Source organism: Xenopus laevis, chromosome 2S (genome assembly GCF_017654675.1).
Source record: "Xenopus laevis strain J_2021 chromosome 2S, Xenopus_laevis_v10.1, whole genome shotgun sequence".
Classification (NCBI taxonomy): domain Eukaryota; kingdom Metazoa; phylum Chordata; class Amphibia; order Anura; family Pipidae; genus Xenopus; species Xenopus laevis.
The window spans coordinates 143,637,690-143,650,057 of record NC_054374.1 but is presented as its reverse complement, the minus strand read 5'-3'; the positions used below and the strand labels follow the sequence as shown (position 1 = coordinate 143,650,057).

Sequence of the window (12,368 nt, the reverse complement as noted above, 5' to 3'; positions counted from 1 at the left end):
AATATCCCTTCTTGTCCTAGCTACTCAATCACTGATTGGCCGATAAAACACATACATGGGCCTATACAATTATGAACAGGGCAGTTATCACTTAAAATAGGGCAGACGTGGGTTCCAGTGCTATTCTTTGAGGTTTGCATCATGGCCGGTAGTTAAAAGGTTAATCTTACAAACCCACCTCTGCAGCAGCACAACACTTATTATGTAGAGATATATAGCACAAGATATTTCTGCCTCCTGATTTATGGCTCAGTAAATACATAATGGAAGGTGTGATGGCAACAGCACAGGCTTTGAAGTAAGAGCAGTCCTAGTGGTCAAGGAAGCACAACATTTTGGTAATGTCAGTGCAATTTCCATTTTTCAGAAGAGTGATGTGAGATGTGTGTAATTCTTTAGAAACCACCAAAACAACAACTCAAGAAAATATGTTTTCCCCAACGACATAAGGAAATATGCGCCCATGTCAAATAAGCCCTTCTGAGACTGGATCTGTTGCCTGTTGTTCTATACAGGTATTGGTTCTACTAAGCAAAAGCTTTAAAGTGGTGGTTCACCTTTAAGTTACCCTTTAGCATGTTATAGAATGGCAAATCCTAAGCAACTTTTCAATTGATATTCTTTGTTTCTTTTTTTTTTTTTTTATAGTTTTTTAATTATTTACTTCTGACTCTTTCCAGCTTTCAAATGGCACTGACCCCATCTAAAAATATGAATGTTCTGTAAGGCTACAAACGTATTGTTATTGCTACTTTTTATTGCTCGTCTTCCTATAGTGGCATCTCCAATTCAAATTCCAGTCTCTTATTCAAATCAATGCATGGTTGCTAGGGTGATTTGGACCCTAGCAACCAGATTGCTGAAATTGCAAACTGGAGAGCTGCTGAATAAAAAGCTAAATAACATAAAAACTATAAATTATAAAAAATGAAAGGCAATTACAAATTGTCTCAGAATATCACACTCTACATAATTCGGAGGTGAACAATCCCCTGAAGGTGGTCGTACATGTGGTCAACCCAAACAACTGGAACACAAGCTGGTGAAGAGAATCCTTTCCCGTTACCAATGGAAATCTTCCATCAAGGATTGCAGGATTTCCGCCCCCCCATATGCTGTAAATTGTTGGGCAGAATAGTCGAATCTGTCCAAATCGGGACATGAGTTTTACCAAAATCTTCTGGAAAGCAAGGACCTGAACTTTCCTCACCAACGAAGCACTAACTGGGCTTGGCAGTGCTGTTTTCATTAGGGGCACTCTGTGCCTATGCACCAGATGCAAGTACAGGTATAGGATCAATTATTAGGAAACCCAGTATCCAGAAAGCGCCAAATTATGGGAATGCACACTCCCATAGACTGCATTCTAATCAAATAATTCAGATTTTTAAAATGTAATTTCTTTTTCTCTGTAGCAATAAAACAGTACCTTGTATTTGATGCCAACTAAGATATAATTAATCCTTATCGGAGACAAAACAATCCTATTGAGTTTATTTCATGTTTAAATAAATTTTAGGTCGATTAATGTATGGCTATCCAAATTATGGAAAGATCCCTTAATGGGCATTTGTACATAACACTTCTTGTGTTTTCAGAGCTTTATGTTCCTATATCACTTCTCTGTCAGTGGGGCCAGAACTAGGGGTGGCCAGAAGATGTATGTGCCTAGGGTGCACCAGTTTGGGGGAGGGGGTCTGGGACCCTGGCACATACCTTTCATGCTTCCCAAACTCCACCGGTGGGGGGGCCTGCTGTGGGTGCACATTTCAGCACTCACAGAAAACTAATGTCCTTACATATTTCGTCATGACTAGGGATTACTCAAGCCTTACTTACATTTTTCTATTTATAGTTGCATATTTACCTCTAATAACTTTCTTTTCCCCACTTTACATTTTCCTCCTCTCACTTTTTTAATATATTGGTTTGTGACATAATAATATTTAATAACATAATAAACACCTTGGCTTCTTTAATAGGCTCTTGCTTAGTACATTATTAATTTCCTGTTCTAAACCGTCTCATTGGGCTTTGTGATTTAAAATAATGGCGCTCATTACGTCTAATTATTCTCTTCAAATGAAGCTCCAACATTCTGTTAATGTGATAGCCTTTTATCTACTTTTTTAAATGTGGATATTAAATATGTTCATTTCAACAAGAATGTTTTGTTCACTATTTTTTTCTAATATAATTTAAAGGGATTCTGTCACAATTTTTATGGTGTAGTTTTTATTTCTAAATTACACTGTCAAATAAGTCCCAGTACTATATAAAATATTATTCTTGAATCAACAAGTGTATTTTTTACTAGATGTAATATTGGTGTGTAGGCAGCCATCTCAGTGCATTGTGTCTGATCTTGTGCTTTCAGAAAGAGCCAGCACTTCACAATGGAACTGCTTTCAGGCAGGCCGTTGTTTCTCCTACTCAATGTAACAGAAGGAGTCGCTATGGGACTTGGATTTTTACTACTGAGTGCTGTTCTTAGATCTACCAGGCAGCTGTTATCTGTTGTCAGGGAACTGCCATCTGGTTACTTCCCATTGTTCTCTTGTTAGGTTGCTGTTGGGGAAAGGGAAGGGGGTGATATCACTCTAACCTGCAGTACAGCAGTAAACAGTAATTGAAGTTTTTATCAGAGCTCAAGTCACATGACTGAGGGCACCTGGGAAACTGACATGTCTAGCCCCATGTCAGATTTCAAAATTAAATATAAACAAAATCTGTTTGGATTCCAGTGCAGAATTCTGCTGCAGCAGCAATATTAACTGATACGTTTACTGAATCCCTTTAAGTTGAAGTAAAAACATTATGGGGGGGGGGGGGAAGAAAGCCACACAATCAGCTCAAGTAGGGAAGGACTTGGGGTACAAAATCATGGTAGAAGAAATTTTAATGAGAAGACTCTTTGTTTCTGAGAAAGAAAACCTTATCAATCTCATGAAGCCAAAGTAGGCTCTTTCCTGTTTCAAAGTCCGTACAGAATGATGTTATAGATGTAGATAGATGGAAGTGGAAGAGCTTGATGGGCCTGCACAGAACCCTTAACTCAACCCAACTGAATACCCATGGGATGGAAATACCAGTTCTGAACCAGGACTTGGTGCCCAATCTCACTAGTGCTCTTGTGGCTAAACATAAACCTACTAAAAACCTGTCCTACCATCTAATATAAAGCCATTTTTCTACAGAGATCGTGTCCATGAAACTGTCATTTCTTCGGGCAGTAGATGTTCTAGATGGCTGAGAACCAGCAAGATCTATACATTTGACAGAGATGTAATTATTAATGAGAAAAAAAATTAACATCAACATATTGGTCTCTATAGTGGTTTACCCTGGGAGAACTGTGTTGATCAAAATGCCCTTGTTGCGTCACTTTTATTTCAAGGGAAAAACATTGACTATACAATTAATGATGTCAAGTGGATCCCTGTCTAACACTAGGGGGCATATTTATCAAGGGTCGAATTTCGATTGAAAAAACGTTGAAATTCGAATTCAAAAAGACCAACCGAAATTAAGTCAAATTTTTTTTTGGGTCGAATAGGTCCATTTTCCCCCCAAAAAACTTTGATTTTTCAAAGTCCACCAATTGACTCCAAATAGGTTCTAGGAGGTCCCCCATAGGCTAAAACAGCAATTTGCCAGGTTTTAGATGGCGACTGGTCGAAGTCGAATTTTTATAGAGACAGTACAAAAAATAGCTCGAAATTCAAATTTTTTTCAAAGGAAAATTCACCTTGGCTTTTGATAAATCTGCCCCTACGAGCTTGTCTATTCCAATGAAAGAGATGTAGTCAGCTACTGGCAAGGCCTGTTTCTGCCCAACAATATCCAGTCCATCATCACCTCTATAGGTCAGTGGTACAGTTAAAATAAGCAATATACAGCCAGAGCTCTACTCATCCTTTAGCACATATTGTGACTTTTTTTGTTAAAATGGATTAACTGGGTGCATTCGTCTCATGGGAGCATTGTTTGCAAAACAGGCAGGAAGTAAAGGTTTATTGATTGTATGAGTGTTATTTCAGCCGTAGGAAGAGTCTATTGTATTCACTCATTCAGCATTCCGTCTGTCAATGTGTTCATACAAACAGCCCCGCCCACTTTCATGACATCATTCAGCATGAATGTATCTCACCCTATAGCCTACTCCATCTGGGCAAGACACATTAAGAAGTGAGGAATGCCCCATCATAACACACGTGTTTGTTGCTGTCATCAGCTTGTAGATGCCCCATAACACGTAAAGGGCAGAAAAACAAAATTCTGAGTATTGTCTTGGCAAGTCTGGATTGATGGGAAACTGCACCTTGTTTATTATTCATAGATTTTGCTTAAAATAGAAAACTAAGACCAGTCTCACAACTTATTCTTATAAAGGGATTTACAAGTCTGCCAGTGAGGTGCAGCCCTCCAGAGGTTTTACTGTATACGGCTCCTCCTCTGTACAAGGGCTTCTTTATATGACATCATAATATTAAGGAGCAATTTTTGGTTGAAAAGTTTTGTAATAGATACGTTTGCCACTATATATGGAAACAGCACTGATTTAAAAGGGTAAAATGAAAACAGCTTCACGGAGGAACCGTTTTTGGTTTCTGGGAGCAGTGCCCCCAGTAGAGAGTTTAAAAGAAGCAGAAAAGGCAAATAATAAAAATAAACCTATAAAGAATTAAGAACATTCTTTAACATCATAAAAGTTAACCTAAAGGTGCACTACTCCATTCAAGCAAAAGACACTGTTCCAGTGCATATGAGTTCTGCTACTTACTGGATGAATGGGGTTTAGCTTCATCATTGAAGTAGAAAGTCAAAAGGGAGCACTCCCCCTCTCTCACCTGTAATTCAGCAAACCTGTGTGCTTGCACGCAGCATGCCCCCGGTCCAGGCCAATATCACATGGAAACAGAAGTTGCGGAGCATATCGGTAGCTGAATCATAAAATCTTCATTTATTGAAAATGATTAAAAGCATAAATATCATAGCAGTGACTTGTACCCCTACGATTGACGCGTTTCGCGGCGTCTCGCCACTTCTTCAGAAGCTTAGGGGTACAAGTCACTGCTATGATATTTATGCTTTTAATCATTTTCAATAAATGAAGATTTTATGATTCAGCTACCGATTTGCTCCGCAACTTCTGTTCTGTTTAGCTTCATCATGCACAACTATACACACAACTATACACACAACTACACACACAACTACACACACAACTACAAGCAATAAAATCATACAGTTTTATTTCTTATGGTTCTGCTCATGAAAATGCCTAAACTCATACAAGCAGCGTGCCACTATGCATCAACTTTATTGTACTGTACGGATGGGCGAAATTTTTTGGCCTTGTTTCACCGAAAAAATTACGCCCATAGACTTGTATGGCGGCTTGAGTCAAAAAAGAAATTTATCGAAACTAAACTGGTCAAATTCGCCCATCCCTACCCACTAGCAGAATATAATTTGTGCAGGTTTAAGGCACATCTATGGATACTTGGTGCCCCTTCGAGCACTTACATCCCAATTTATATGTGATTAACCATGCACACTGTAGCTATAATAAGTATTACTGATAATGTACATTGTAGTTAAACTGAATATCAGTTAAAATGTACATTGTAGTTGAAAGGGGAACTCCACAAAAACATAACTTTAGCTTTTTGAACAAACATAATTTCAAGCAACTTTGCAATATACATCATTTAAAAAATATGCAGACTTTTCATGATTTCATGACTACTTTGCTGAGCTGGTTGAATACTATTACTTTGTATGAAGAGCCATCTGTCCTTAGCCTGCATCCTCCAAACCCCACAATTCCCTGCACACGTGATTTCAATAAGAAAAGGAACATCACAGTGCAATGCATTGTGGGTTATGTAGTTCCTCCATGCCGCCTGTAAGCTGGGGAGAATTTGTTACAATTTGTAACATTAGTGTTTTAGTCCCTCCTTCCCTGCCAGGATTTCAAATGATGCAGAAAGAGAAATATTGTTAAACAGCTGGATTTCAGCATAGAAAATGGCATTTGTGCCATTGGTAACTGTGATGGGTATAATAGGGGTTTCTGTGTTATGTGGGCCTTTTTATCAAATTTTGGTTTGGAAGCCGGAGTTCCCCTTTAAACTGAATATTACTTTTACTGTACATTGTAGTTAAACTGAATATTACCATTAAAGGGCATGTAAAGGCAAAAAATAAAATCCCATTTTTACTTTTTTTAATGAAAAAGAAACCTATCTCCAATAAACTTCAATTAAAAAATGTGTACCGTTTTTATAAGAAATTCTCCCTTCATTTACTGCTGTGGATAGGAATTGTCAGACGGTCCCTAACTGCTGAGCAGGGAAACAATCATACTTATGAACAGCAGGGGGAGCCCCCGCCTTACTTCCCAGCCATACAGAACTCAAGCATCTTTGTTTATGACGATCCCTAAGCAGCCCAGACCACACTGAGCATGTGCACAGTCTTAGTCTTGCAAAGATGTTTAACAAAGTTACAAGATGGTGACCCCCTGTAGCCAACTTCGAAAGCATAAATTATTTGTTTGATTAGGCTTGTGGTGCAGTAAGTTCATGTTTATATTTAGTATGCAAAATACAGCATTTCTAGCCTCATTCCTCATTCTAATTTAGACTTTACATGCCCTTTAATGTACATTCTTGCTAAACTGAATATTACTTTTAGGGCCCATTTACTTAGCTTGAGTGAAGGAATAGAATTTTTTTTTTTGGCTACTTCGACCATCGAATTGGCTACTTTGACTACGACTTTGAATCGAAAGATTCCAACTAAAAATCGTTCGACTATTCAACCATTTGATAGTCGAAGTACTGTCTCTTTAAAAAAAACTTTCGACCCCCTACTTCGCCACCTAAAACCTACCGAAGTGCAATGTTAGCCTATGGGAAGGTCCCCATAGGCTTTTTAAATGTTTTTTAGGTCGAAGAAAAATCGTTCGATCAATGGATTAAAATCCTTCTTTACTGTACATTGTAGTTAAACTGAATATTATCATTAATGTACATTGAAGTTAAACTGAATATTACTTTTACTGTACATTGTAGTTAAACTGATTATCGTTAATGTACATTGTAGTTAGACTGTATATTTATTTACTGTACATTGTAGTTAAACTGAATATTACCAATAATGTACATTCTTTCTAAACTGAATATTACTTTTACTGTACATTGTAGTTAAACTGAACATTATAGTTAATTTACATTGTAGTTAAACCAAATATTATTTTTACTGTACATTGTAGTTAAACTGAATATTACTGTTAATGTACATCGTAGCTAAACTGAATTTTACTTTTACTGAACATTGTAGTTAAATTGAATATTACTGTTAATGTACATCGTAGCTAAACGGAATATAATTTTTCTGTACATTGTAGTTAAACTGAATATTACTGATAATGTGCACTGTAGCTAAACCGAATATCAGTTATAATATACAATATAGCTGAAATAAATGGTGATAATGTACATTGTAGTTTAACTACATATTATTGATAATATACATTGTAACTACTCTGGACTTTTTTCTTTATTGCCTGCCGTTCTTGAAAATGGCTTTTAGAATTCTTTAAACTAAAAGTAAACAAGACAAAGAAAAACGACTCTCCTAAGTCTCCTGCAACTGCACATTCAATAAACATGTGTCAAAGTATTGTAAATATTAATCATAACTGCAAAAGCCACAGTATTATTTCCCTTATTAATGCTGTTCTGTGCTTTGAAGAACTGTAATACTGACACCTGGCGCATGTGTGATTTGCAGTTATACAGAAACTTTATGGATACCGCATCCATCAAACCCAACCCAAACACATGTACTGTAGCATAAACAGATTAGCACATGCTCCAGAGTTGTACACATCCCGGGGCTCAGTCTCTAGGGACCGTTTAAACCTGTGTCATCTCTAAAGGTCAATATTATTATATGCCAACATTGTCATGAATTTTCGCAAGCGTTACTTCGGCAGTGCAAGCATTTTATAGCGAATTAAGCTTTTATTTCTGCCTAGGGAAACTTTGCTAGCATTCTTACGGATAGGGGTATATTTATCAAGGGTAGAATTTCAAATTTGAAAAACTTCGAAATTTGAATTCAAAAAGACCACCCGAAATGAAGTCAACGTTTTTTTGGCCGAATAGGAAAATAATAAAAAAAGAAAAGTCGCCAGCATTTTTTTACAACTTTAATGCATTTCCGGCATACAGGATATGTCACTGTCCATTTTTTGGAACCCGCACCTGACCCATACCCGCAACCTGCAATCTGGCAAACCCGCTCGGACCCGCTACCCAACCCGCAAGTACCTTATCTGCAATCCAGACCCACTGACCATCAAGAATCAGGAAGTGTTGTCATTGTAAATTGGAAGTGACATCATCGGAAGTAGGCGTGATCAGAAAAAAAAAGGAGTAAAACAGGAAGTGCTGTCATTGTAGACCAGAAGTGACATCATCGGAAGTAGGCGTGATCAGAAAAAAGGAGTAAAAATCACCCTGCGACCAAAAACCTGCAGAACTGCTGACTTGAGTCTATACCCGCACCTGGAACTTCTACCCGCAACCCGCAGGGTACTGCAGGTTTTTGCGGGCACCCGACCCGCTGCAGCGTCTGCCACTTCATTCTTTAGCGAAGGAAGATGAGGCAGAGCACACTCCTGAAGATTAGGTAGAGAGAACCCCTGGTGCCCAGTGTTAGGAGTCCGGCGACCTCCAATATAGCATCAAGTAGTGAACACACTGGCACACAAGGACCTATATGCAGGGTTACCCCTTGCTGGTTTATTAGGTGCGGACGTGCAACGTTTCGGGGCGATTTCGGGATGCTTGATAAAGGGGCTCGCCCCGAAACGTTGCACGTCCGCACCTAATAAACCAGCAAGGGGTAACCCTGCATAAAGGTCCTTGTGTGCCAGTGTGTTCACTACTTCATTCTTTAGTAAATCTGCCCCATGGAGTAGTCAAGAATGTCATTGTAAGATGGGCGTGGCTTTCATAGGTAATTCCAAATAATTAGAAGGTTGGGGTCTGTTTCCAAAACCTGTGTCTCGACAGCTTTTAGGAGTCAAGATTTTTATTTTTGCTTTGAAAAGAAAAGTGATTCAGGGAAAACAACAGGATTGCGGCAAAACCAGACCAAGAAAATGGATAAATCAGCCGGCAACTGTGTTGCTTTTCATTTTTAGCATTCAATGGCAGCAAACTCTAGAAGAACCACATTCATCGCTAACAGACCTTCCAGGCTCACGTCCACAGAAGGTCATTACAAGATGACATAAGGCTGTTTTTTTTTTCTCCAGCCAAAATGTTCACAGAAGCTTATTCAGTGCAACGACAGTAAAACAGGCTTTTTTTTTTTTACAAAATTTTTATAACTTTAGATCTGAGGGTTACTGTCAGCAGAAGTTCTTTGGATTTTGCCTATTCACCTCCTTTGTGCCCTACAGCAAATACAATCGGTTCACAATAACAGCAGTCCAACATCACTAACCTGATCAGTCACTGTTTTTGGTAGAAATTATATTTCCACATGGCAAATAATTTACTAGTAGAGTAATAGAAAACCAGTAGATATAAAGAAATGCAGGACTGGCTCAGCATCAGCCGGATCAGGGTTAATTGATGTATATATATTAGGGATGCACCGAATCCACTATTTTGGATTTGGCCGAACCCCGAATCCTTCTCCAAAGATTCAGTCGTATACCGGACTAAATTCTGATTTGCATATGCAAATTAGGGGTGGGAAGGGGAAACAGTTTTTACTTCCGTTTTTTGTGACAAAAAGTCACGCAATTTCCCTCCCCGCCCCCTAATTTTCATATGCAAATTCGGATTGGGTTCAGCCGGGTTGAATGATTCGGCCAAATTCGAAACCTGCTGAAAAAGGTTTTCCGGATAAAGGATTTTTCTGTAATTTGGATCTTTATACCTTAAGTCTGCTAGAAAATCATGTAAACATTAAATAAACCCAATAGGCTGGTTTTGCTTCCAATAAGGATTCTTAGTTTGGATAAAGTACAAAGTACTGTTTTATTATTCTAGAGAAAATGGAAATTATTATAAATAAATTTGGATTATTTCTATAGAACAGAGTCTATGGGAGATGACCTTTCTTTAATTTGAAGCTTTCTGGATAATGGATCCCATACCTATACTATAACATACACAGGTCTGCAGGTTGTATTCAGATATATTGAATTCATTCTACAGTATCCAATTAAAAGACAAAAGGGGAAGGGACACTTAGGGTAGGGGCAAATGGGCAGATTTGGGGAGATTTAGTCTCCTGGGGACTAATCGCCTCTTCTGCGGGGCGACAATCTCCCGACCTGCCTTCCCCCTGCTATAATGAGAAATTAAATACATATATATATGGAACAAACCAAGCCTCTGGGCTTCCCACGGGGGCAGTTAAGTAATAACAGTTGACTATATTTGGCAAAAAAACCCCAGCACAGATATAAATACACTGTTTGTGATTTATTAACCTTTTTGCTTTAGTTTTTTTTCTTTATAAACAGAATTATTTACATGGGAGTTTAGCACATAAAACTGTCACTGGACATAAAAGAACAGTTTCTGTAATGAATTCTTTATCCCAACACCTCAGTTATCAATGTGACAGTTGCTCAGAATTGTACAACGATAAAACGTCCAAGGCCAGAAATGGCTTCATTTTAATTTCCCACTTGTATCTATATTCCAGGCCCCGGTCAGATATCTCATTCGTATAAACAGGAGATCCCGTCCCATCTGCAACCAGCTCCAGAAAGGCACCAGCTTAGAGCCTGAATGTAAGAGAGAAACAAAATCTATAATATTGGGAAACACCAGGTTTAAGGGATTAACTATTCATCTCCCTCCTGTGAGCAGTGTCTGGTACATGGAAATACACACAAAGCAGTGAAGGTGTAAGAGAATGTATTGGTATTTATGGTGCTGCCTGAAATGCGCTGAGCTGCTTTAGTCCTGCTAGTGTTGCATAAACATTATGGATCACGTGCTCCCTTTAAAAACTAAATAAAACAGGGTTATTCTGTTTGGAGGCACCAGCTATGGGGCAAATTTACTAATCTCCAAAAATTCGACAGTGATGGCTTCGCTCACATCGCAACACTTCTCTAGGCGTAGATTCGCCAGGACAATGCTAATTCACTTAAATCCGAAGTTACGTCCAGGGCGCCGAAAGCTGGTGAAGTTGCGCTAGCGTTACTGCGCCAAGCAAAGCGAAGTTGCACTAGCGTTGGCTAATTTGCATACGGCCGGAAGGTAAAGGAACAGTTCAGTGTAAAAATAAAAACTATTTACCCAGTTTTTATTTTCACACTTGACTGTTCCTTTAAATGTGCTTGTTTGTTTTCAGACATGCAGATTAGCATTGCTCTGTATATACCAGTGTGTATTTTTTAGTTGACCCTTGTAATAAGGGCTATGGCAAACGTAACATTGTTTTTTAGCTACTCAGCATTTTAAGACAGAAAAGTACCAGTACCAGCTTTGTCACCAGTTTTTCATTAATGGACCAGTAACATCAAATTTTTTAAAAAAAATATGTTAGTATACAACTAAAAAACTACAACCATAAAGATAAATTAAACTTTGAAATCGCTAAGCCTTTAGCTCCTCTTCAGAAAAGGCGAAAGGGCGACGATCCATCGTGCCGCACTCCATTTCTCCTCCCTGTATATCTCCTATAAGGAAGGCAGGGAGGAGAAATGAGCGCCGCACGATAGATTGCCTTTTCTGAAGAGGAGCGCAAGCGGAGTTTCGGTTAGTTATTTCTTAATAAAGACTTAGCGATTTCAAATTTCATTTGTCTTTCTGGTTTTATTTTCGTTGTATACTAACAAATTTTTTTTTAAAAAAAACATTTGATGTTACTAGTCCTTTAAGTTGCCAGTTCTGGGATCATCATCACCGGAGTTTTTCAGCCAGCGGAGATACCCCTGAAACTGTGGCAGCTGTCTAAGGCAAATATGCACCACCAATGCTTAGCATTAGTATCATCTACTGAACTTACCTTCAATTTCTGTCCAGTTTACTGCAACCTCTGCAACAGGAATACTGAGGCACTGAGCGATATACAGCAGCTCCACGTCAAACGCCCTGTACAGACATAGAAACACAGTGTCAACTACCACCTTCCTAAAGGCACAAACACCGATAGGATTTTGTGCAATGTTTCCCTAGTGGCTGAATGTCAATCAGAATGGGCAGTAGGGATGCACCAAATCCAGGATTCGGTTTGGAATTCGGCCGAATCGTTGTGTGTGGATGAACCAAATCCCAATTTGCATATGTAAATAGGTGCGGAAAAAGAAAATCACG

The 12,368-nt window shown here is 38.6% G+C and overlaps 1 protein-coding gene across 1 annotated transcript in view; it reads right to left on the bottom strand.

Annotated features, from left to right (window-relative positions):
• Positions 1 to 10,550: 10,550 nt before the first annotated feature.
• The window catches only part of alg5.S (ALG5, dolichyl-phosphate beta-glucosyltransferase S homeolog), a 55,292-nt gene continuing 53,474 nt past the window's right edge, over positions 10,551 to 12,368 (bottom strand). Inside the window, 1 exon segment of the mRNA NM_001086411.1 lies at positions 10,551 to 10,828. Within this exon segment, the coding sequence (NP_001079880.1) occupies positions 10,713 to 10,828 (116 nt within the window). The 3' untranslated portion in view covers positions 10,551 to 10,712.